Below are 26,074 nucleotides of genomic sequence, written 5' to 3'. Positions count from 1 at the left end.
CAACACATTTTCAACACATTTTTAAACTAGTGATGGAGATGAATCTAAAAGAGTTTCATTTGACAGTACAGCTAATAAGGTGCATCATAGTCAAAAAGAAAAACCACAACCGACAACAGTAAAAAAAGACTTGGACGAATCTGGCGCAGTAAGAGCAACCAACTCCTTGTACACGAAGCACAAACTTTACGTCTGTGTGTGTATATATATATATATAAAGTATAAACTTTACAAACACACTATTTTATTTACCGCAAAGTAACACAAGAAAACGTCTATGCTGTGACTTTTACAAGAATTTTTTTTCTTGGGGGGGGGGCCTACAGAGACAGAAAATACGATACAAGTAAATCTATCTACGTATGCAAAGAGCTCCTCCCGTATAGTTTTAAGGTGGTGTTAAAGATAAATACACATGTTCCCCAACCGAAACTAAGTTTAGTTTGAAACATCCAAAAATATTTGGCAGCTGTAGAGGAAAATCACAAGAAAGAAATGATCCCATTTTGCTACGGAAATAAAGGAGAATGATGCTAAAAACATTTAGTCGCTCCAGTTATCCCGGTCCTCCATTGGTAATTCATTCTGCAGTTCATGTCAAGGTTGTCAAAAAATGGAATCTTGGGAAGGGCAGTTAATTGGCAAGTCAAACTTGATAAACTAAAAAAGGCTGGGTTTCAAGAATGTACCGCTTCATCAGCAATTACTCTAGGTGGTGACCAGACAAGAATTTGTTTATCATTTCCACCAGTGTATAGCTCCTGTGACAAAGTAAAAGTAAAGAAATAAATTAGAAATTCTCAATTAGAATGATAATTGACAAAATTAACCGCAATAAAACCAGAGCCACCAGGATAAATTACATTACCATTCATCAGTTTAGTTCTAAATGATTCAGGGTATGACATATAACTAATGTCTCGGGATTTTTTACTTTTTTTCTCTATTTTCTTATTTATTAAATGATAATTAAGTTGCCATATTATAGTAAGTCCTCATAATTTAAATTTTGTTTCTTCCACTCCGATAATAAAAATTAAAGAACGATGCCATTTTATGAAGATCCAATTAGAGATACAGTGTCCTCGGCTCCTCCCATTTACCTTCTACAAGAAAATGAACAGTGAGCCAAGAACATACCTGATCTTGTTCGCTAAACCAGCAAGAATTCACACATTCATAGTGGCCACGAAATGTTGCATGTGTGTACCCTGACCACACGTTGAAAGACTGAAATGTAAAATAGTTTTATCAGCATTCATTAGGGTATTTTTATAATTTAATCTGAATTATGACAAAGAGTGGGAAGGGATGTACTTTCACAGATCTCATGCAGGGAACAAAAACAAGGGTTGAATCCCGAGTGGTGGCTAATTGAATTGGTTTGTTTGTTTGTAGGCGCACTGTTTCAAAGTTCACCAGTGTGTTGCATCCCGATTCAACATCCCATAACCTCAATCTTGAATCAGATCCTGGTTCCAAAACAGTGCGCACAGAGAGCTTAAATTTGCATAGCACTTAGTTAGTTTGATAAAAAGAAAAGTAGCCTACAAATTTTATATGGAGTTACATTTAAAGATTATCTTTTGCATGGATAATTCTTATGATTCTCCAATAGCAAATACAAAACAACCTGCACTTAAGAGATACATGCCATCCTCAGTAACTTTTAACCCAGTCACGGCACCATAATGAGCAGTTGCACGGTCTTGAGTAGACAGCATCCCTGGATGTAATCTCTGTTTCATTGGTCCCTTGGCAGAAACTTTACCTATTGACAACTGCCTGCTACCACTCCCATTAGAAAGTTTCCTTTGTCCAGCATGTGATTTTATACTCAGATTGTGTCCCGCCAAGGACTTGCATGTTGAATCCTGTCGGTGATGATATGGAAATTGTCTATTAGGCAGGCTTCAGTATAAGAAGCATTTGGGTGGGATCAATTTCTGCATGAATCAAACATGCTAAATATTTGCTGCAACTTCAGCCATATATTAAAATTATGTATGATTTTCAATTAAAAAAAAAAGACATGATCATTAATGTGTCAATAAAAAAACCTTAGTTATCTTGGAGCATTTAACCACTGGTGGGCGCCTTCCGAGTTGCGTTGAAGACTGATTCAACACTAAGAAACAGCCAGCTCGTCTGATGTCCCAAAATCGTATAGCACCATCACATCCCCCAGTAACTAAGACCCATTCATTTGAAGTAGACCATTCTGCAGTCATTACTCCGTCTGCCATCACAGATAACATCTCTTGAAATTATGAACACTCACACAAATAGGCATTTTATTTTCCAGCATCTCTCATAAACGCTCAATTACAGAGGCTCATGAATTTAGATGCAGAATTATTTGGGAGACAATATTTTACAATAGTTCCTCCAAAAGCACAGTTGGGAAAGTTTGTCCAATAAGAAAACACAAACATATTGTCCAAAAAAAAAGCCCCCCCGGGGACACAACCATATTGGGTCATATTATGAACATGCTTAGCCACAAATATTTGCCTGCGCCAACCCTTAGGAGTGCATATATTACAGAAATATAAATCATGCAAAAGCATTCAACATGTTCTGATAATCAGAAGACATTAAAGGATTCAGCATACTACATCCTTCCAGAATATGCTTCATGCATGGGCTTTAAGTATCACGCTCTTCCTAATAAACAACTAGCATTCTTGAAGGATCTAGTAAGCTAACCCCAAAAAATCTATTTAGGACCAGCACAGAAAGTGATACAGCATAAATCCAAGAGATATAACAACCCACATACCACGGTGACCAGATAATGTGTGAGCAAATGCCCCTGAAGCAATATCACAAAGACGAACTTGGACATCCTCAGTTCCAGCGGCAATAAGCATGTGAGATGTTGCCAATGAAGACATTGCAGTCCTATAAACCTTTCCAGGCATTTTGAAATTCATTACCACCTATAGAATTTTGTAAATTTCATAAAAAAGCAGAAGAAATTCATATTATTAATCTTAAAATTGAAAGTTCAGAAAACAGATAATAAAGGAAGAACAAGATTCAAGAAGGATAATGACCTGGGTGGTATTTGTATCCCAAACATTAATATGATGATCATATGAACCTGTAATGAATAGACCGGTGTCAACTGGATACCATATAGCCGAGGATATGGCATATTTGTGCCCAAGATTGTGTTGCTTGTCAACAGCAAATATGCACTTGTGTTTAGATATTAGACCACCTGCTTCATAATCCGTGGCCCGTTGAACATCGTATATGGCTATAGAAGCATCAGATGCAGCAGATAACAAGTATCTTCCCTCTGTCAAATCAATCTGATTTCATGGTCAAAAAGATTGGATTTTTTATTTCCATTGGAATAGAATTCCATAATTATAGGTACATGTTAAAACAACATGACGCTCAATAGGCATATGTAAAAAACGCCTTTTACAAGAAAGAAGGGACCACAACAAAATATGAGAATGATTTAATCATCTAGAAAATTCGAATACATAGGCATATGTTAAAAAAAAAAAAACTCTTTTAACCATACAAGACGACCACAGTCAAACTCTAAGTAAGATGAAAAAGATCACATTCTTCATTGAGCAAACGGACTTCTGTTTCAGGCCCACCTTGCCATAACCCAAAACACAATTTGCAAAAAGACCAATCAAAGAAACAAATGATTATCCGAAAATAAATAAGAGATGCAAACAATGAACTAATCGCAGGGTTGAAAAGGAGCAGAAAGAAGGTGATATTTGAAAAGAATGAATAAAAACAAGAGCGGAGCACCTGGAGCGAGTTTACGGCGCCTTTATGAGGAGAAACAATATCTTTGTAATTGGAAAGTTGGAGCTGCGCAATGCGATTGGACTTAAAGCGATGAACGAATGATTCCGGGCGGATTTTCCCCTCTTCTCTGTCTCTGATCTGCTTCCACATATTCGAAGCATCTTCGAATAGACGCGAATTGTCCCTCCTTCACAGCTTCTCCCTCGCTCCAACACATGCACGCTCCTAATTGAATTGCTGAGGCAAATTCAACTCAGAGCCCTCTCTATAGTATTGCCACTCCTGCTTCCAGTTCGTTCGTTCCCCCTCGAGTACGCGAACGATATGTTTTTGTAGAACGCAAGTTGGCTCCATCGTAATTGGGCTGACAGTATTTCTTGCTGCTCACAACAGGTCCATGGCCCAATATTTTGGACTAATGCTGGGCCCACTCAACTTTTGTAGACTAGGAATCAATTCCATATGGACCTTGAGCTTGTTAAACCTGAACTCCAGGATAAATACAATTTTAATCAAAATGTTGCATGATATTGTATGAAAAAATGTTTTATGATCAATAAATCATCAATAAATTATTAAAAAAAAGTAATGACTTCCTAATTTACTTCATGTTGTACGAGTTTCACAGGCCTCTATTATTATTTATTTCTCAAATTTTTGTGTAAATAGTTTAAATCCATGTATTGTGTGAATTATACACTATATATATGTATATATAAATTGACATGTATTTTATTACATATTATCATTACACGGTTATACATTACGTAATTGTTTTATTTGTGACTTCCGCTATGAATCGATGATTGTGCCATACAATTATATATGAGATAGTGTTGGTTTTATTTATATTATTATTATTATTGTTATTGTTATTATTATTATTATCATCATATTATAATAAAAAAAGAGGGAAAAATAACTATAAAGTCCCTTACAAACATTGTAACCATCGCAAAGTTTCACCAAATGTATGAATAGTTGTGAGGTCCTTGGGGACTTGACTGTAAATAATGTTTGTTGTGAATTGACAAAAAAAAAAAACCCTTATTTTTGGGAGAAAAAAGGAAACAATCAAAACGCTCCCATGGTCCCTATCCCACCAAGGCAATGTGTCAGTATGTGATTGGAACTCAGCTGTAGCACTATGTGTCGCTCTTATTCTTATTCCTAAAAAATTGCAGTTGCTTTGTCTAGTACAGGTTATCTGCATGAGTTTGCTTGGGGGAAAGGGGGGAAAAACGGCCACACACTCATAAGCACGTTAATAAATAAAACGGTCCATCTCCCCTCCCTTCCCTGTGTCCTTTTCCTTTGAATGGAAGGAGATTTCAATATAAGAAACAAAAAAACGACAAGGCTAAGCAGTGCCTTCAACGAATGCTAACAAGTTTTAAAGCCTTGATAGGTCTTGTTTGGTACGTGAGAATAAATTTTAAAGAATTGAGAATGAGACTGAAAGTGGAGTGAGATTGAGATTTAAAAACATATTTGATATAATACTTGGATAATGTGGGAATTTTAAAAAAAACACTCAAATAAACCAAAAAAAAACGAAGCTAAAAGGCCAAAGCTAAATTATCCTCATCTTCTTCCTCATTGTTGCCAAGGTCAACAAAAGCCATGGAGGAAATCAAACTAGATCTGGCTTCCAAAGCAACTCAACCTTTTCCAATTTGTGTTTACAATGTCCATGTCCAACAACCTCGACCATCTTATCGTCTTTACTAAATCCATAGTGTCGTTGCCCATTTCAAGAACCTGAATAATGGCCAGAATGATCAGAGATCCGCTATGCCCACGAGCAAGACATGGCATTCTTTTCTATGAGGGACTCGTGTGTGCACGCTCTACAATTTAAAAGAAGGAAGTCGAGGTGGCTTTGATTTTGAGAAGTAGTCTCTACACTTCAAGATGTGCTCTTCTATATGTGGAAGACGTCAATTGAACGTCGCCATCGATGGAAGACGTCATGGCTAGCACAAGACACAGCATCGCCAATGATGACAAAGGTGGAGACTAGAGGCAACTTGGAAGAGAGAGGGACATGGAGTGAAAGAGCAACTTATCTTATAATTTTTCATTTCCAGGATTGATTTCTTAATATCGAGGGAGGTAGTACTAGATATTTAGACTTAAATGGGATTGAGTTTATAAATAATTTTGTCACCCTTACTTACCAAACATTAAAATTTGGCATTATCCAGTCCCAAGCATAATCCCACTTCCTTTATATTGCTCTCAATGACATGTTGGTCACTATTGGCAACTCATGGATGGCTTTTGTAGCAATAATGGCTCGATCCAGGATTTCTATTAAGATACCATGGTTGATTGCCTGGAAGAAGCCCTATGGGCCATAGTGGAGGCTGCATGCCTGACTTGCTCTACTATCGTGAGATGATGATTCAGAGAGTCAAGACTGCAAAGGTCGATAGTGGGGATTTCGACATCAATGAAGATAGGATTTGAGGGTGACTAAGAAGAAAAAGGAAGGAGGAGGAGGGAGGTAGGGAGAAAGGAAGCGTGAAAGGATTGTGGGAGTACTTGCATGTGCTTTCTTTTCCTTTCTTTTTTTTTTTTTTTTACTGAAGGTATTTTTATTAATTCACAACAAATATTATTTTTAACTAAGTCCCTAAGGACTATAAAATTATTTATAAATTTAGTAGGGCTTTATGATAATTAAAATGCTTGTAAAGAATTTTATAGTTATTTAAAAAAAAAGAATGCTTCATTTATTAAAAATTATAAAATATTTTTAATCAAATCTCACTCTTCAATAAAATAATTATTTATTTTTAAATTAATTCCATCTTTATTTATTCATCTTTATTAAACATTCTGTAATAAATATATATTTATTATTAATAAAAATATTTTTTTAAAAAATAATGATTATATTTTAAAAGATTTAAAATGTTTTATATTTTTTAATATTTAATTTTTTAAAAAATGTTTTAAGTTTTTAAACGTAGGAGTATAATTAATCATGTGGGAGTGGGAAACGCAGAAAATCACGTAGCAGCGGGGCTGGGGGACATGATTGGCACCTACAAAAAGGCTTGAAGGCTGAAGCCCTAAATGTAAAGTGGAGCCTGACAGGCACGTGCAAACAGGAATTCCTTTGTCCATTAAACAGTATCGGATTTTAATAGGTTTATGCCTCGCATCACATCACATCATCTTGAAAAATTTAGCCTTTTTTGGTCTCTCAAGATCCACTGGAATCTGTTTCTTTCTCGTTTCCTGTTCCTGGAGCTCGAGTGCCACGTCAACTCCCAACCTCGCCCACATGTTTATTTCAATTTTTAAAAATTATTGAAGTTCATATATTAAATTTGTCGTTGAGAATTTAAATTTAGATTATTAACATTTGTGCCGTGTTGGAGTACTTTTTATCTGTGCTTTGAAAGAATTGCTCTTTGATCCTTGCCCGAAAACACTATGACCCAGAAAAGATGGGATATGATGTTAAAGCTCAAGGGCGATGATTTATCCGATAATCTCGCGCACGGGACCAGAAGAATCTGGCTTAATCGGTCCAATTTCAAAGATTAACAAGAGCCATGCTATTGTTATTATCCTAATCCATGACTTTATAGACAGAAAAACTGTGTGATGAGCCCATGAATTGAGGAATCTTAAAACTTGAGTTAATCATGGAACCCACTGCGAAGTGAACTTTTTTCACTTTTTGACGAGAGAGCTTGCCTCAAGCACCATAAAAGAAGGAGTAATTGAAAAATTGAAATTGGCGGGCCGTCTAGTTTCCAGTGCGATCAGATTAGCACGCTGAATAGTCACGTATAGTATTCCGTAAATATAAAATATTTTTTAAAAAATTAGATGTTAAAAAATTAAAATATAATCATTGTTTTTTTTTGAATATCTTTATTGATAATAATTTTATATTTATTATAGAGTGTTTAATAAAGATAAATATAGAAAGATAAAATTAGTTAAAAAATATGTAACTATTTTATTGGATGGTGAGATTCGATTAAAAATATCTTATATTTTTAAATGGAATGAGTACTTGTTTTAAGCTAAAATATATTTTTAATATTATAATTTTACATAAAATTTTAATTTAATTTTTTAATTTTATAAATTATCTTTTTAATTTTTTAACAATGATACTGTTAGTTTCAATGATTATTTTTTATGTTGATCATTATTATTTTAAATAAATAAATTTAATGTGTCAACATTTAAAAATTTAATATAAATTTTTTTTTGTGATAAAACTAATGATATTAAAATTAAAAAAACTGAAAATGCATTCTATAAGATTTAAAAAATCAAAATGAAACATTATATAAAAATAAAGGCTAAAAGAATATTTTAGTTACTTGTTTTATCTAAGCACTTGTTGTATTATTCCGTAGAGGTAAAAACAAAGTATTAATGGTTTGTGCATGATATTTGTCATTAGAAGGTACCATTTTTGGTCCAGTGCCTAATTGACTCATCGATCTATCGAGCAGTTTGAGCATGCGTGAACTGGCGCTAAGGACTCTTGAAATAATTGGAAAGAGGGAGAGGAAGCATTCAACAAGCTCGGTCAAAGAAACGAGCATGATATCGACGGTTGGGCGGAAGAATTTAATAAATTAAAAAATAAAAATTGAGGCGTAAATAATTTATTAATACTATAACTCACCCCTAACTAATAAATTGCTTATAAGAATGTCCATCAATTGAATAAAAGTCATAGATGTGCATATTGAGTTTGTTTGAATATAAAGTAAATAATTCACCTCGCATACCTTTCGTTGAAGTCATGCGATGTGAAGGAATATATGTTAAAAAAAAAAATATTTGAGAAAATGAATGACAAAGACAATAACGATAACAATAACAATGGAATTGTTTGACCGGATTCTCGGTTAAGGTAGTGTCAAGTTAATTAGAGATATTGAACTTGAGTCTCGTAAGAATGCAGCACCATTGATAAGAAAACTTCTAATAGAAAATCTCCTTTTAATTTGATACGAATTAGTCTGAGTTTCTATTAAATTCCTTCAACTAAACGTCGAGCATACTCAACATATTGAATGCTCTGATTTAACAGAATCATGTGACCCGATAAAAGAGAATGAAGGGAGATAGGAAATGGTGAGAGAGAGTGGATGTTGCAAGGCCTTCAAGAAAAGGCCGTGTGAAGGAGCCTTGAGGTTTTAAACAAAATTATTTAAGAAATCTAATACATTATACTTCCTCCTTTAAAAAGATAAGATATTTTTAATTAAATTTACTATCTAATAAAATAGTTACTTATTTTTAAATTAATTTTATTTTTATATTTATCTTTATTAAACACTATACGGTAAATATAAAGTCATTCATCAATAAAGATTTTTTTCAAGTAATAATTACATCTCAAAAAATTAAAAATACTTTATATTTTTAAATATATAACTTCTCAAAAAATACATTACATTTTTAAATGAAAGAAATATCATTTATGATCTACTTTCATATTATTTTCTCTAGCTTTTTAATGGGACCTTATCTCTCAAATCTCAGCAATCTTTTTTCATTGTCTTGGATCATAAATATTTTGGGATGTTTCATTTCATGCACTATCATTATGCTCAATAATTTCTTCAATTAAGTTATCTTTATTTAAACTTTTTTCATCTTCCCATTCTTGACTGGAATTGAAACCACTAATATATTTGTCATTATCTATAAGGGATTCTTCGATCACTTTTTCATCAATTGAATTTTTTATTATATCTTTTTTATTATGACCAATAATAAATTTATCAATAGCACTACCTTGTTATTGAATCAAATTTTCAAATCTATTAAAACTAGACTCAAATTTCCTATTTAATATTTTTGACACTTTAAATCGTATAAAAAAAATAAAACAATCACAATTTCAAATAAAAATAAAAGAAAAACAAACATAGCTTATAAACAATGTGAAGTCAATTGAAAAAATATATTGAATATAGGTGAATATTCTTGAAAAGCCAAGGCAACAACCTCAATGGCCTTGAGTAACTGTTTTGATATAAGTATTGAGTATTTATATTATTCAAGATACTGAAATCTATATTGATAATTTAAATAAATCACTCATTTTATTAATTTTAAATAAAATATAAATTTATAATTATTGATTTAAATTTTAATAATTTAAATGATACAAATGCTTAATACTTATATCACATACAGATTTACGCGGCGGGCAATCAAGTGAGAGGGATAATCTAATTTGAATCGCGGGGAAGTGATGTGGGGTGATGGTACAATTGCCAGCTCTCCACCAAGGCACCACAATCTTGGTCCCCTCACCTTCTACCACGGCGGCCCACACACACAAAATTAATTACAGTGCTTTCTCAGCATTCTCTTTTGGTAGTTACAAGTGATTATGCTTCAAGAATGAATGTTCCTCTGCCATTGGCGTTTTTACCATGTGAAACTTCAATCATAACCTGCCACGCCATCTTCCATTGTCCCCAAACTATACCCCAAATATCATTGTCCTTCCTAAAATCAGTCTTTTTAAATTACGAGATAATTTAAAATAAAATTATGTATGCTTATAAAACACAATAATGGCACCTTGCAAATTTATTTTTACAAAAAAAAAAAAAAAGCTACAAGCTTTTAAATATGACATAGCAATTGACCATTATGCGATAATATTATTTTAATATTCTCTCCACATAAAAGGTGACAATTAAAAAATATCACTCGTGAAACTTTATTTTTTTAATTTATCTTGTATTTTGAAATAACTAAATTCCTTCCAAAATTGTCACATAATCTGAGACAGGGAGTAATATATGGGTGATGCCAATCCATGTGTTATTATCCATTGACTAGACTTCGGGATAAGAGTTGAAGTTGGGGAATAATGCGATCATCCTCCATCGTATTAAAATACAGAAACTTATCAAAGCAAGCAACATTGTTTCATGCCATATATTGGTCAATTCCACGTCTATTTTTAAAAGCATTAATTATAAAGCTAAATTTATAAATTCTTTGACTTCGATATACTTATAGATCATAGACGACTAGATTGGAAAACTGTTTTTTTTAATATAAAATAATAAACCTTGGCAGAACGGTCTGGTTTGAGCATGGGTTGTTGTACTGACTGAATATAATTATTTAGTTGCTGTTTGATTTTTTTTACTGTATATTTATCTTCCCAAGAGCCCAAGCATCACTAATCTTCTATTTAGATAGGAAGAAAAATTAAAAAGAAAGAGAATGAAATAAGAAAAAATAAAAAAAGAGAAAATTAAAAAAATATTATTACTCCTTGTATTTGGATGAACATGATAAAACAAAAAAAAAAGAAAATGAATAGATATTATTATGATTATAATTTTTTCATATCAAAATATATCATATTTTGTGTAATTACTTTGTAAAGATAAATTGAGAGCAGAAATTATATCAAAATAAACATAATAAATTGAAATCAAATTAGTTGTTAAAAAGTATCTTAATATTATTATATTTTAAAATTAAATAATTTAATAAAAATAGGTTATTTTTACCTTTAAAAATTCAAAAGTGGGCACTTTGTTTAACATAACACACACACACACTATACATTACTCTAAACAGCTTATTTTTTTTTATATTTTGACACTTGTTTTGTTGTTAATAGCGCAATTTTCCAGACCGCATGTTTTCTCTGGTTAGAGCCTTTTTTCCCTAAACACACCGTTCTTCCAAGATGTTATAATTATTTCATCACATTTCTTATTTTGCTCTCAGGTCTGTCTTCTATCCCCTTTTTTTTATTTTCTTCAGTTCTTTTTAGCACCTAATCCAATCAACCCAAGAGGACAACAGTTAATCATTTAAATGAAATCCATGAAAATAAAAAATGTAGAAGCAAAATCGAAACTGCTGGAAGAATAGTGCAACGAAGAACATGCCAGAGAAGAACGTGTTTCCTGTGTCAAAGTGCAGAAATGAAAATATAGAAAACATTTCTCTGTCCAAAAAAAAATAGAAAATATAGAAAACATGTAAGGGGGAAGAAGAAGTGATGATGGCAGATGATGGGGAAAAAAAGTTTTCTTTTTAAAATCTCTCCTCTTATAATAAAGGTTAAAGTTAGGAAGAAAATATTACGAGTCCTGTGTCTCATTTTCTTTCCCATTTTTTTTTAATTTCATTTTTCTCTCCTCATTTTAAATGGGATTTATTTTCTCCCATATTTTCTTTTCATATCTTCCCTCCATCCAAATAGTTCAAATAGGGCATGAAAAAAGGGGGGGGGGGTTAAAATATCAACCCCGTGTTCCACTTTCAATCTCATCAATGACATTAAACATACCCAACTAATAGCCAATGAGGGGTACCCACAACACAACAGAGTTTAGCGGGCTCCAGCCTTTTTCGCTTTTATATATTTTCCAATAAAATTTAAATGTTGAAATATGTCCTCTTTTATACCAGTTTTTAAAATATTTTTAAATAAAATTACACATATAAAAATTCATTAAATATATTCTATGATTTTATTTTTTAAAAATATAAAATTATAAAAATATTATTCATTTAATAGTTTATATAGAAAAAATATTAAAGAGAGATAATATAATAAAAAAATAATATAAAAAAATCATTAATAAAATTTTATTTTTATTCAAGTATGTTATTTGTTGAGATGTTGAACTACTCTTAAAGTGTTTTATAATTTAAGGTGTAGATAATATATGTTTAAATATTATTAAATTTTATAATATTATTTATAATATAATTTATTAATTGTCAAAAAATATGTTATTCATCTGACGAAAATAGTGAAGGCTTTGAACAGAAATGGGTGGGATTGTTGGGAACCATTCAAGGCGACACAAATGATGGAGGACAAGTTGACAATCAAGCGCGTCATGCCTCTTGGAAGCAGCGCAAGCTCATGGCTTCAGTTTGAGTAGTTTTGTAACCTTTCATTTTCCCATCTTTAAATACCTTGTTCCTTCCTCTAACTGCTTCTTCACTTCTCACTCCCAGTCTTTTCATTTCATTTATTGCTGCTTATCTTCTCAAACTCACCAAGTCTGCTCTCTGAGTATGAACACGCACTGTGACATCGTTGAAACTTCAAAGTCCAAAAGCAGAATTTGTCAACACCTGCGGCCCTGTCATCTCCTATTGGCCCTCTCCCATGCTCAAGCTTTCTGTACTCAGAATGTCACAGATTATTGATTATTCATAATAAGATCATAAGGCCAAAAGTAACAAGGGGACCCATTTCAAACTCAGATCTGTGAATCCAGTTCACAACATTTGTTCCCTCTTTCACCGTGAAGCATTTGCAGTCATTTTCTTCTTCCCTTGGGCGTTGCGCTCAGCACTTTGTGGAACCCCGTTTCTGATAAATAGCGTTTCCCATAGAAGTGTAGCTTTCATGGCGTCGACGAGTGCTTGGTAATTTCAAAGCTAGCTCGCATTGATTGTCTCGCCCCTTCCTAGTTCTTACCCCCCTCTACCCGTGTTCTTCTGGACGACCTTTGTCTTCTTCCCTTTTTCTGGTCTCCCTCGTTGTCTCTTTGAAAAGAAATGATAAAACCTTGGCTCTCTCTCTTCTTTCTTCTCCTCATTGAAGTTAGGTGCGTTTTTTTATTTATTTAAGTTCATTGTTTTTTTCCTAAATGTATGGATGATTTCTGAAAGTGTGGTTTTCTGTTGGATAGGGATTTTGTATGGAATGGCCTGAGCTACTTCCGGATCTCCGCTTTTCGGTGTTCTACTGACTGTTGAAGATTTTAACTGAGAGGTAAAAGGGAACTTTGTGACATTTTGGCATTTCTTTTGAATAACATGGAAAGCTACAATTGTCTGGTCAGTTCAAATGTGACTATCATTTTGCAGTCGCTGTTCATTGAAGGTGACAACTCCTCGTGAAGGCGTGCATTGATAAGTGGTTTTGTTGCATCGTTTGTGAAGGAAAGATCCAAAATTTTCCGATTATTCCGAAGATGTTGTGTGCTTGTTCCGGGGAGCAATTCAAATTCGAAGACCCGCCACAGTCACCGGAGTCCCTCGCAACAAGAGATTTCTCGGCCAGTGGACTCTCTTCGAGGACTGGGGATTGGGAATCTAAATTTGATGACACCCAAGTAGACGAAGCTGAATCTACTCTTAAAGAAGCTCTCTCCTTGAACTACGAGGTGGAAATGTATTTCTTTCTTTGTGAATTTAATTGGCCACAGTGAAAATGGTGCAAGGGATCATTCTGCTTACTGTAGACTAATATTCGATTCTTCTTTTTGGATGAATTGCAGGAAGCTAGGGCTTTGTTGGGGAGGCTTGAGTTCCAAAGAGGGAATTTCGATGCTGCTCTTCAGGTATTTCAGGGGATTGACACTAAAGGTTTGACCCCAAGGATGATTAGGGCCATTTCTGAGAGAACCAGGCAAAGAAAACAACGTTCTAAGGCCGATCACTTGCTTCCCTCTATAATGTCAATGCATTCAGTGAGCCTTCTTCTTGAGGCTATTCTTCTTAAAGCTAAATCATTGGAGGCACTCGGACGTTACACCGGTATATATATTACTATCTTATTGCCTCGTTAACTCTTTGATACAATTTGGAACCATCTTGTGAGTTGTTTGATTACGATGTGTTTGCAAAATGATCCAAAATGTTTTGTTTGTGGAACTGGGAAGTTGAAGGTTTCATCCCGAGACGAAGTGGTTTATATGATACTGCATACGCAGCATCAAGAATGTAAACAAATGCAATTTCTAATGATTATGACATTTTCTTTACCAGAAGCCGCAAAGGAGTGCAAAATAATTCTGGACACGGTTGATTCTGCGCTACCAGCTGGAATGCCTCAAGGTTTTGGCGAAGATTGTAAACTGCAAGACATGTTTCACAGAGCATTGGAGTTACTTCCAAAACTTTGGACCAATGCAGGCTTGCTAGATGAAGCTATCACTGCTTATCGGCGGGCTCTGATCAAGCCTTGGAATTTGGGGCCGCAAAGGCTGGCCACCATGCAAAAAGATTTAGCTGTCACACTCCTTTATGGTGGTGTTGAAATAAGCCTTCCCTCTCATTTGCATGTGTGGGGTGTAACAACGCCGAAGACTAACATTGAAGAAGCTTCCCTGTTGTTGCTAGTACTTATGAGAAAGATAGCACTTCAGGAAATCGAATGGGATTCCGAACTATTAGATCATCTTGCATTTGCACTTTCAGTTACTGGGATGTTTGAATCATTGGCAGATCACATGGAGCAGATCCTTCGAGGTGTCTATAGCCGTGCTGAGAGGTGGTACTTTCTTGCCCTTTGTTATAGTGCTGCAGGACAGAATGAAACAGCATTGAACCTTCTAATGAAAGTTTGTGGTAGTTCTGAAGCAAAACATAGACCCCATTTTCCTTCCTTTTTATTTGGAGCAAAACTGTGTTCCCAAGATCCCAACCATGCGTATGAAGGCATTAAATTATCACGGACAGTGATTCATCTAGCCAAGCATCAATGTGAGCATTTTCAGGGTCAAGGTCACAGATTTCTTGGTGTTTGTTACGGGGCTGCAGCTAGAATTTCTGTCCTGGATTCTGAAAGAGTTATATGCCAAAGAGAGTCTTTGAATTCTTTAAACCAAGCTGCTTCAATTGGAAATAGCGACCCAGAAGTGTTATTCAGCCTTGGATTGGAAAATGCAGTTCAAAGAAATCTGATGGCAGCTTATGAGAATGCAGTGATGTACTCAGATTTGATCGTTGGCAGCTCAGGAAGAGGTTGGCAACTGTTAGCACTCATAGTATCTGCACAGCAACGGTTTAAGGATGCTGAGACTCTGGTTGATTTTGCTTTAGATGAATCTGGAAGGATGGATCAGTTACAACTTTTAAGATTGAAAGCCGTGCTTCAAATTGCTCAGCAGCAACCTAAACAAGCAATAGAGACCTACAGAATCTTGCTTGCACTAATTCAAGCAAGAAAGGATTTTTGGCTTGAATACAAAAACATCGATCCAGCAAACACGTTGAGACATGAGGTGTGTGTTTTAAATGATATGTAAGGTGATTGTAAAGAAGTAACACTTGTCTGAGGGAAGGTGCTAACAAAATAAGAACCTCTGTCACCTTTAGCTTTCTGAACCCTGCAAAAAATTTGCTTGCTTATTTTTACCCTTTTCTCTGTGCAGGAATCAACAGAAAAAAAATTGGAAATGGAAGCCTGGCAGGATTTGGCAACCATTTATGCCGATCTAGGTGCCTTGCTTGATGCAAAAACTTGTGTAGACAAAGCCCAGTTGATAGAATTCTTTTCTCCCAGAAGTTGGCATATCACAGGTTTGAAACCTGCCTGTTCAAGTATTGTTTAATCATTTTTGTGTTTATGAACATGATAAGTTCATGCATTAACAAGTCACTAAAATTCCATGGATGCGGCAAAATGGCAGGGACATTGTTTGAAGCTAAATCATTGTACAAGGAGGCCATTGTCTCTTTCACAATTGCATTATCGATAGAACCAGATTATGTTCCCAGCATCATTTCAACTGCAGAATTGTTTTTGAAAGCTGGTATGCAATCGCTTCCAATCGCAAGAAGCTTTTTAATGAACGCTCTGCGTTTGGAACCCACAAACCATGATGCGTGGTTCAACCTTGGATTGATTTCAAAAATGGAGGGTTCATTGCAGCAAGCAGCAGATTTCTTCCAAGCTGCATATGAGCTGAAGCTTTCAGCGCCAGTTGAAAGATTTGTGGGAGTAATTGACACTTCGAGATGAGAGAACACCTGTAACTGATTTGGTCGAGAGAAAGTGAGTTTCATCAATAGCATAATAGATACTTGTTCAATATGTATAGCAATTCTAGCTGCTCATCTGTAGATCTACTTCATGCTGCTTCAATCAAATGTCTCACACATTTCACAGTTGAATTAAAACAGGAAGACGTAATACATTTATAGACTGAGTAAATTTTGCTTTAATCAGCATCTTGTCAAACAATGAATTTAACTTTTCGTTATAATATCTGGTACTTATTACTGATGTTTTTTTCCCTCTTTGTCTGCACCACTTAACTTCTCCTTAGTTCAAGGAGAGGGGAGGGGAGAGGAAGGGATGGAGGGAAAGGGAGGTGAGGGAGGGAGGGTGGGGGGAGGGAAAGCCCCCTCCCCCTCCTCTCTCTGACTCTTTCCCTCCCCTCCTCCCCCCCTCCAAAAATTTTCTCTTCCCTCCTCTCTCCTCTCCTCCAACCAAACAATGCTTTGAAGAACTTGAACTTTCTATACCATTTCCAAATGCTCATTCATGGCATTGAGTGAATCCAACTTAGACGGCCTTTTTTCTTTTTAAAAAAAATTCTTCTAATTTTAATTCAATTTTTAAATTGATTTATTATAATTTAATTTTTAAAATTTTAATTTGATTTTAAAAAATTTTTAAACTTTACTTCTTACAATTTATTTCTTGAAGTTTCAACCTCATAAATGTTGATCTTTATATTTTTAAAAATAAAATTATAAAGATTAAAAATATTTTAAAATTTTAATCTTTATAATATTTATAAAGATTAAAAAGTTTAATAATTTAAAATGTTAGTAATAAATTTTAAAATTTTTAATTTTTATAATTTTATTTTTTAAAATATAAAAACTAATATTTAATATGTTAAAATTTCAAGGGCTAATTTGTAAGAGACAAAATTCAAAAACTGATTTACAATTAAATTAAAACTTTAAAAATTAAATTATAACGAGTCAAAATTTAAAATTAAATTATAACTATATTAAAATTACATGAATCAAATGATTAATTTTTTTTTTTAATCACTACAAAGGCACGGTAAGAACCAGACAGCTTAATTTCAACAAAGTTCCACACAGTCCACCAAGGCACCAAGTTTCCCATTGTGGATTCCCTTGCAATATGGATGGAATTCCAATTTCAGGCACCACCAGTTATTCTAACTATTGCTTGCCTGATAGGTTAGTATTTAATAAAAGATCAGAAGATGAATTTGAATAGTGCATTCAATCCTCCAACTGTTACCCCGATAGGCACCTCCTCTCGTTTTCCAGACGGGTTAACATCAATATACTTCAAAAAGAATCCAGTACGCGACAACGATTTAATTTAAATATAACAACCGAATTTACAATCAGTAAACAGGGTAGTCATGTTCAAGTTTATTTTTTTTCTTATAAAAAGATTAAGTTGATGGAATATCAACAAAGAAAGAGAATATCATACTTCATTCTGAAAGCTAACCCTAGTTTCCTTTACAGTTTACACCATGACTTCGTCACAATCAAACAGAGTATTTCTTGGTCTCAGACAACTAAGATTTGACGGATGATGCAATTACATTAAAGACCATTTGTTCAGCTTTGGAATAAGGGAACCTGGCTGCATGAAGAATATGACTGGACTTATAAGTAGTACTGCAAAACAGAAAAAGAAACCGATGACAATGAGGGAATGGCCCTAATCATATAAAGGTTCAATATGTTACACACAATATTCCCTTAAGAGTGACACTCGCCTAAATAACCAGAGAAAAGCAGTAAGCTCATCCAACCCAACTAGGTTGTCTTTGATTCAGTAGATCAGGCAGTTTGGCTTTAGTTAAAGTACAGTAGTTCCTCAACAAGACAGGTTTTTACTCCAAAAAAGAAATAAAATGAAGACAAAAATTAATTAGCCAAATCTGGATCAAAGCTACATATTTCTCTGACCTGCTACCTGTCTTTTAATCATATATTCATGTAGTATTATGAACTGGGTAATCATTCATGTCTCTTTTAATCATGTATGCCTGAAGCAAAATTGATTTGGCCCTTATTATAGCAGCTATTACAGCCTGGTTGAACTCGTGAAACAGTTATTGGCCAAATAAAACAGTGTGATCAGCTGCATCGTTGTAAGCAAAGCTTTCTCTATGCATATCCTGGACCCAGCAAAAACGTTTGACTTACTACTATTGGCAAGAAGAAAGTTTGTCTTCCACAAAGGCCTTAAATCCAGGCTCCATATAATTTAGCCCAATTTAAGGTGGGAGAACCACCAAACCAACCTCAGTATTCAACAAATTGGTTTGGATTTGTTCACCTTGACAAATTGATTTGGTACAAAAATATGAAGTGCAAGTTTATAAAGTTGGATTGAAAATATCCAGTCCATACTTACATGTAAAAACAGTAAAATGAGAAAAATTAATGATGATGAATGTAGCTTGAATCATCAAATAAGAATGGAGTCATTAAATATTAATGCCTATTCTCTCAGTGAACCTGCCATAAGAAAAACCTGAGTTCCTACTTTCACAACTAGACTGAACTGAACAGACATGCACAACCAAATAACAGGTCACATGCACTTGATCAGATCGATTATTCATCTCACCTTACAAGGAATTTGACATCGAGATAGACAATTGCTGAACCTCAACCCATCTGCCACTGCATCCACAATTGACATAGTCAAACCATAATATAAGCGAGTTTCAATAAACTCAATATGATCTAAACCATTTAAGATTGTTAGTCAAAATTCACAAAGAACAAAGCAGCACATTAAAGACCAATATCTTGAAAAACAAGACACATGTAAAGACATTCGTAATTAATATGACCATCTTGATTTATACAAGGACACTAGCAGATTTAACAACAGCATAAATTAATGCTTGCCAAAAACCAACAAAGTTATCCTGAATCATTATACCTTTAGAACTGGTTCACCTTTGTTGGTGTTTGCAGATTTCTTTGCCATTGCCTGTTGCTGTGCACGAGCAGCTCGTCCAGCTGCTGAATTATCAAATTGTTCTTGCCTGCAGTTACACTCGAAGCAAATAAGTTGGGAAAACATTTACCTGTAGTCCTGTATTGTCACTACTGCTACATGCAGGGGGTCCATGCATGTGTTGTGTTTTCATCTGGGGCTTCCCCTTTTCATAGCAAGTTTCTGCTATTATGCTTCACATGCTAATCAAAGTGAACTTTATTGAATGCTCATTTACAAACACGTTCAAATGATGTCCCATACATGTTCTTTCATGTTATCCTATCCATAAATTTAGGTTACAATAGCTTAGCTATCCACATTGACCTCGAAATTGAATTTTTCCTAGTGACACTGAGTTACTGATGCTGCATGAAGCCTCTAGTAGATAGAATCCAGAACAGAACAGTGTTTATATATGATGTTCAACAATAAGAAGCCACAGTAAGCCTTCCAAGGCAAAAAATTCCCTTTGAACTGTCAAACAGAATATAAACAACAGTCCAATAGCTCAACAATTGACAGATTCAAATAAAACTTTAGACACAAAATACCAACGTTCGAACTTTTGAATTGAAGTCTCTTATTCTTCTCGAGGGAAGAAAGACCAGTAGAAGCAGAAGCAAAAATGAGTCCGTCAAGATTCACAAATCTCATGCATAGTTTTTACTGGGATAGATTGACCTTCAAATGCAAGATGATCAAAGATTCCAACATTCCATGTGGCTATTCCGTCAAAAACGGAATTCCCAAAATATGTGTACGAATCCATTACTTGTTACAAAATGATCATAACTGTTAACATTTAAATCGTAAAAATAAAATGAATTGACAAGAAAAAGGGGAGGGATTGCCTTTTCTGGGCTGCTTCGGCAGCTTTAGCGCGTGCTTCTTCAGAGGCCAATCTCTCCTCTTCCTTGGTCATTCGCTTGTCGCCTCCGCCGAAGCAACCAAAGCACAGCCCCATCTCGCCGTCTATCAGACCGTCTCTGCCTCTGTTTCTATGAAACCCTTGACCCCCTTCAATCTATTTCTTGATTCCTCTGTTCATCCGTCCTTTCTTCGTTTGACTTCTCTCGTATTGTGGATATTCTCGGGTTCTTTTCCCTAATATTCTAATATAATAATCAGGATCGTGTATAAAAAAACGCGTGCTTTCCTGTTTATCATTTATCCATTGCGCCTGCCTTTCATAGACATTTGCTCGAAGGTTCGCTGCATTTAGGGAGATTAAACTGCCTGTTTAGATTGGAGTTGAATACACGAGATAATCATGATTTTTAAAATATTAATTTAAAAATGAGGTTGATAAATCATTTTATTTGGATATTTTTTTAAAAGGGATTATGAAAAAGTTAATTCATTTTAGATTGTATTCATAATAATCACATTTAGATATATAATTAATTAAATGGTGTGTTTTTTATAAAGTTGTTTAATTTACTGTAATTATTATTATCAAATATAATTTAATAAAAATCCAATCGTGATTTTTTAAATGCATAATACTCAACGTGCGGCAAAGAATCTGAGTCACGATTGATTGAAATTTTCAAAAAATTATTCAAATAATGCAAATGAGCATAATTTATTTGGGCTTAAACAAGATTATATAGGTTTTTATGGCTAAACCAAAAAGACACTAAATAAAACTGAATAGGTGTACCTTGTAAAAATAGTGTGCAAAACTTTGGAAATAAATGAGCCTTTTCTAAATGAATATTTTCTCCTTGATTTTTTTCCCTACCTGACATCTTCTTAAGGCAGTTATATTCGATACATGTCAAGCATTAAATGTATCTCTCAATAAAAATTCAAACTCTAATTCATCAAGTTGTGAAAGATTAATTCCTTTCACTAAATTTAATTTGTTACTTTCTCCAATTTGTTATATGAGATGAAATTAATTAATTTTGTATTTATTAAAAAATATTAGTTATAACTTTAAAATTATAAAAAAAAATGTAACTTCTCAATTTTGTCCCTATTTACAATTAATAACTATAGTAAACTGTTGTTAAGAAATTGAAATGACAATAAACTTGTTTTGAATTTTGAAAGGAAATGTATTTTAATAATTTTTAAGTATTGATGAAATTTAATAGTTATAATTAAAATACTTATTAAGTAAGTAGACTTGAGATATTTATTAAGTAAATAGACTTAGACCAATTATCGAATAAAAATTCATTATTTTATACATACACATAGATATATGATGATTTTGGCTATTAAAACATTAAAACAGTGTAAGTGTAACTTTATTGTGAATGTTTTGAAATCACATTAACGAATAACAATTGATAACCAACATATCACGATAATATTTAGCATGCAAAAAAATATTTTAAAAAAAAATGCATTGCCTAGTCGGTTACAATATAAGATAACATTACGGTTGTTTTTTTTTTAAATAATTTTTCGCGTAGTAAACACTACAAAAAATATTTTTGGCAAAAAAAAACTACAAAAGAATATCAAATTCCGATCTCTTTTTCTCTTTGCCCTGGAGGCCTTGAAAATCCTCCTCTCAGACAATTATTACCAGATGTTACAGGTCAAACTACCATATTCTCATTTCTGCTTGACGCACTTGTGAGCAGGGAAGAAACCATGTATCTTGCTGTTATCTCGTGACCAACTGAAAAAGTATTCTATATTTTTTTGGCCGAAAAAGAAAACATTTACTATGTCGTGTCTTAAAATCAAGGCAGATATTCGTCTCTAGTTTTCTTTGGGATAGATTTATTTTCTGTCATCAAATGTATCATGATTTTATCTATTTGTAACTATTTACTTGAAAAACATATAAATTATAAACAATAAATGACTCACTGGGAAAAACTTGTCCAATAATTTTCTCTCAAATTTCTATTCTAAATTATAAACAGTATGATTCACTAACCCTGAAAATAAATGGATTAGCTTTGTTAGCCCGAAGGCTAGCCATACTTGAAGATTACTCGAGATTTTTAAGACCAGGTGGGTATGATTGGACTCAACGGGCATGATTGGGTTGGCATAGTTTTCTCAATCCTTCAATATTTTTTTCCTTTCATTTTTTAATGGTGGACTCCAAGAACAATAATATGTAGATATCGCAATTTTTAAAAATTTTAGGATACTGCTACAGCTATATAAATAATTAAATATTAAATATTTAAATGTTCAAAAGTATTTAAATTAGTAATATTAAATATTTAGTATTTAGTATTTAGTATTTAATATTTAATGTTAAATATTTAAATAATCCATCCAAATAAAAAAAATTAAATCAATCATGGATTCACGATCAACAAGCAGCCATTCTTAGAAAATAAGGAAACATAGCTAAGGAATGAAGCAAAAAAAAAAAAGGAAGATGAAGAAGCACGGCTCAGCAATAATACAGCACTCATCAACCCAAAATTCCAAACAAACTCGAAGAAGAAGAAGAAGAACTTACCATTGTGAGTCCATGATTGATGCAACGCGAGTAGCTTGGATTTAGACCTCAAAGTGACTGAAGACTAAAGAGGCAGAGCTAGCCACTTGAACCCATGAGACTAAAGAAGCATCGACTCGTGACTAAAGATTGAAGGAGTAGGACAACGAGGGAGCGATAGAACGAAGCTCACTGGAAAGTGGAAAGGTTAAGGCATTTGGTTTTTGGTATAGCTGGAAATACAGGCGAGCCCAACTCTTAAGGACTTAGGCCCTTGAGCCCAATTATTCATTTTTAGCCCTTTTTTGAGGTCCAGCCCTTATGTAAAAAGCTCAAGGCCGGGCCCGAAAGTCCTATTCTTTAAAAAAAATTAAAATCCACATAATATTTTAAAAATTCACATAATATTTTAAAAATTGAACAACATATTTAGAAATCTAAACAATATACATTCATCAATTAAACCCCAAATCATCCTCATCATCAATTCCTATTATCTACAAATAAAATGTTAGATCCCTCGGATGTAAGTGTACTTGTTGAAAATGGAGATGAAAATTTAATGTCAATTACCTTTACAACTTTTCTTCATCACCTACAATAAATATTAATCGAATTATGTCATTATTAATCAAATATATGTATGTATGTGTATATATACATATATAATAATCAGGCTTATCAGGACTTGGAGGGTCACCCGGACCCGAGCCTTTTTTCACAAGACTTATCAAGGTCAGGATCTGAAGCCTAGTTCTTTTGAAAAAAATAATTTTTAAAGCTCGAACTCTTATTTAAATATGATCCACAAGCTTGGCCTTTATTTTCGACTCTAATTTTTAGAAGTGAAAATGAGAAAAAAGAAGGCAAAAAACTCTAAGTTTCGTATCTGCCCATGTTCATCCCGTCTTTGCTCGTGTTTGCCTGAAACTAGAAAAAAGGATGTGTCGCTTCTACGTCCTGAACGCGCATCCGTGTCTGATACGTATTCAACACGAACATGTCAGGAATTTGCATGTATTCATGCTTCAAAGGTGGACATGGAGATGATGGTGACATTGTTTTGCATCTTTATGGCCGACAGCAACATCTAGAAGTATTGCAAGAGGATTAGAATTAGCCTATTAATGATGAAGAGACATGAGAAAATAATAGGATGATAAGTGAATGAATCTTTAACATTGAAAAGTAGAATTAACCTATAGTTGAGTTAGACTCGTCTTCAATGCTTATCACACTTATGAGATTTTGGATCATAAAGATTTTGATCTAAATGGTTTAGATATAAAGTGTTATTTTATATTTATCATCAATCTGATCTAAATTTAATTTAGAGAGTTAATTTAATATTAAAATTGTCATAATTCTTATATATTGACTATTTAAATGAATTCTGTACGATCCAAATTTAATATTAAATATTTTTATAATTTTTATTTTGATAAATATAATATTAAAAATTAAATATATAAAAGTAATTTTTTTAAATATTACAAGTTAAAATTTTAAATCTAAACTGTATAAAGTACATTTGGTTGCCAATATATAAAAATTATAATATCAAATTGATCCTTTAAATTAAATTTAGACCACGTTAAGAATAAAAAATTCATTAATTTTTTGCCGATTTATAATTTTTTATTTAATAAATATAAAATAATATGTTAAATCTAGACTATTTATATAAAAATATAAATAGTTCATATCTCATCAAAATGATGAGCACAAAGGTGATCATGGTGATTAAAAAAAAAGGTGATCATTAGTATTATGAGCATTGAAGATGAATCCAATTAAGTATGTGTTTGGTTTTCAATTTGTCAAAAGTCAGTTTAATAAAAGTTCATTTAACAAAAGTCAGTTTAATGAAAGTTATTTTATTGTAATGAAATTTATATTTGAATATGTATTTTTAAAAGTCAGTTTAGCAAATTGAAAATTATTTGGATTAATAAAAATTTGTGCTTGTGAAATGTACTTTTAAATATTCAATTATCAAAAAGGACATTGATTTATGATAATTTATAATTTTGACATATTTTATTGAAATTAAATGTTTTTCATTAAGAATTGTATTTTCTTGACCCATTTTATTACTTGGACAATTTTTATCCTTATTTTTAAAACTTTAGTTGGTTCACTTGCATTAGATTTATTTAACTTTAATTACTTTGTGTTTTTAAGAAATTGGAGGGCCAAGGTTATTTATTCATTTTTATTTTAAATTATATTTTTGACTTTTCAAAGGCAGATCATCTGGCACGCAACGAAGGAAAAGGAAAAGAAAAGAAAGAATGCAAACGAGGGGAGATCAGCATCGTGCACGAAGATCGCTCTTCACCACTTTCTCTCGATCAAGGCTTGGTCGCACGAGTTCGTCGAGGAGGATCTGTCATAGCCACCTGGTTTAGCGAGGCAGCAATAGTCCACTGCGATGAGCTTTTCTGGAATGGTGGAGATGGAGTGACAAAACACGAGCTCGCTCACGGCAAGAATGAAAAAAACAATGGAGGGTATCATCGTCAAATATAATGCTCAAATCTACATTCACGTTTGAAAAGTAACCTCCTGGAGCTTTTGAAAATTCACATTCAGCCCATCTCCAAATGTGCTTATTCAATATGCTTTTGTTTAAAAAAAATTCTCCCAAACAACATTTTACATCTCAAAAGTTAAAAAGTTCTTTTGGGGTGTATTCTTTTGGGATGTAAAATGTAGTTTTTTTAAATAGTCCTTAAGTTTATAATGACCAATGACTTTTTAAAAAATTCAAGAGACAAAAAGGACACCTAACTAAAAGTAAATCAATTAGACAATTTTGTTCGTATTGCTCAATTTTAAAGCATCACACAAGTGGCTTTTATAAAATTTTACATTTCAAGTTTTTTTTCCCAACAAATTTTACATCCCAAATGAATCATATACTGGAGCTTCGACTAATGATTAAACTGCTCTATGGGTTTGAATCAAAATATAAAATCTGATCCCACGGCTTTCATAGGAATAAAAATTAAGGGGCATATTGGCATAAACCAGGCAAGCCAGGTGCAAAATTTCGACTTCTTTGGGTGAATTTCAATTATAGGTTTTAAGCTTGTATTATTATTGTTATTAATTTT

General features: G+C 33.2%; 2 protein-coding genes and 1 pseudogene across 5 annotated transcripts; 2 read left to right on the top strand and 1 right to left on the bottom strand.

The window, feature by feature from the left end:
• Positions 1-227: 227 nt before the first annotated feature.
• LOC129301798 (WD repeat-containing protein ATCSA-1) lies at positions 228-4,083 on the bottom strand. 2 transcript variants are annotated; one of them, XM_054940401.1, is made up of 10 exons: positions 3,787-4,083; positions 3,227-3,320; positions 3,060-3,106; positions 2,783-2,942; positions 2,061-2,239; positions 1,634-1,874; positions 1,318-1,472; positions 1,141-1,230; positions 690-761; positions 228-585 (listed from the first exon to the last, which is right to left on the bottom strand). In XM_054940401.1, exons 1-10 carry the CDS (start codon positions 3,934-3,936, stop codon positions 544-546), a joined length of 1,230 nt encoding a protein of 409 aa, XP_054796376.1. In that variant the 5' UTR covers positions 3,937-4,083; the 3' UTR covers positions 228-543. The 2 variants fall into 2 exon arrangements, with proteins under 2 accessions (XP_054796376.1, XP_054796375.1); XM_054940400.1 differs by having other exon boundaries at positions 3,060-3,320.
• Positions 4,084-12,650: 8,567 nt separating this feature from the next.
• Positions 12,651-16,737, top strand: LOC129304136 (protein NPGR1). Of its 3 annotated transcripts, none has more exons than XM_054943804.1 (7): positions 12,651-13,386; positions 13,476-13,558; positions 13,654-13,952; positions 14,067-14,325; positions 14,557-15,794; positions 15,945-16,092; positions 16,203-16,737. In XM_054943804.1, exons 3-7 carry the CDS (start codon positions 13,761-13,763, stop codon positions 16,532-16,534), a joined length of 2,169 nt encoding a protein of 722 aa, XP_054799779.1. In that variant the 5' UTR covers positions 12,651-13,386; positions 13,476-13,558; positions 13,654-13,760; the 3' UTR covers positions 16,535-16,737. The 3 variants fall into 3 exon arrangements, with proteins under 3 accessions (XP_054799779.1, XP_054799780.1, XP_054799778.1); XM_054943805.1 differs by having other exon boundaries at positions 12,651-13,391; positions 13,734-13,952; XM_054943803.1 differs by having other exon boundaries at positions 12,651-13,391.
• A 944-nt stretch (positions 16,738-17,681) lies between these two features.
• On the top strand, positions 17,682-20,569 carry LOC129302517 (uncharacterized; annotated as a pseudogene).
• Positions 20,570-26,074: the final 5,505 nt, after the last annotated feature.

Source organism: Prosopis cineraria, unplaced genomic scaffold, assembly GCF_029017545.1.
Source record: "Prosopis cineraria cultivar Desert tree isolate PC_DT_omini unplaced genomic scaffold, ASM2901754v1 PC2, whole genome shotgun sequence".
Classification (NCBI taxonomy): Eukaryota; Viridiplantae; Streptophyta; class Magnoliopsida; order Fabales; family Fabaceae; genus Prosopis; species Prosopis cineraria.
This window is presented reverse-complemented; position numbering and strand designations above follow the sequence as displayed.

Excerpts from the sequence above, each read along its gene's own strand:
- LOC129301798 (XM_054940400.1), bottom strand. The coding sequence starts at position 3,936 with ATGTGGAAGCAGATCAGAGACAGAGAAGAGGGGAAAATCCGCCCGGAA. Across the intron at positions 1,473-1,633 it reads CATGTATCTCTTAAGTGCAG|GATCTGATTCAAGATTGAGG; the intron begins GTTGTTTTGTAT and ends TTTTGGAACCAG. Across the intron at positions 586-689 it reads GAGTAATTGCTGATGAAGCG|AATGAATTACCAATGGAGGA; the intron begins GTACATTCTTGA and ends CATGAACTGCAG.
- LOC129304136 (XM_054943804.1), top strand. The coding sequence starts at position 13,761 with ATGTTGTGTGCTTGTTCCGGGGAGCAATTCAAATTCGAAGACCCGCCA. Across the intron at positions 14,326-14,556 it reads GGCACTCGGACGTTACACCG|AAGCCGCAAAGGAGTGCAAA; the intron begins GTATATATATTA and ends TTTCTTTACCAG. Across the intron at positions 15,795-15,944 it reads CAAACACGTTGAGACATGAG|GAATCAACAGAAAAAAAATT; the intron begins GTGTGTGTTTTA and ends TTCTCTGTGCAG.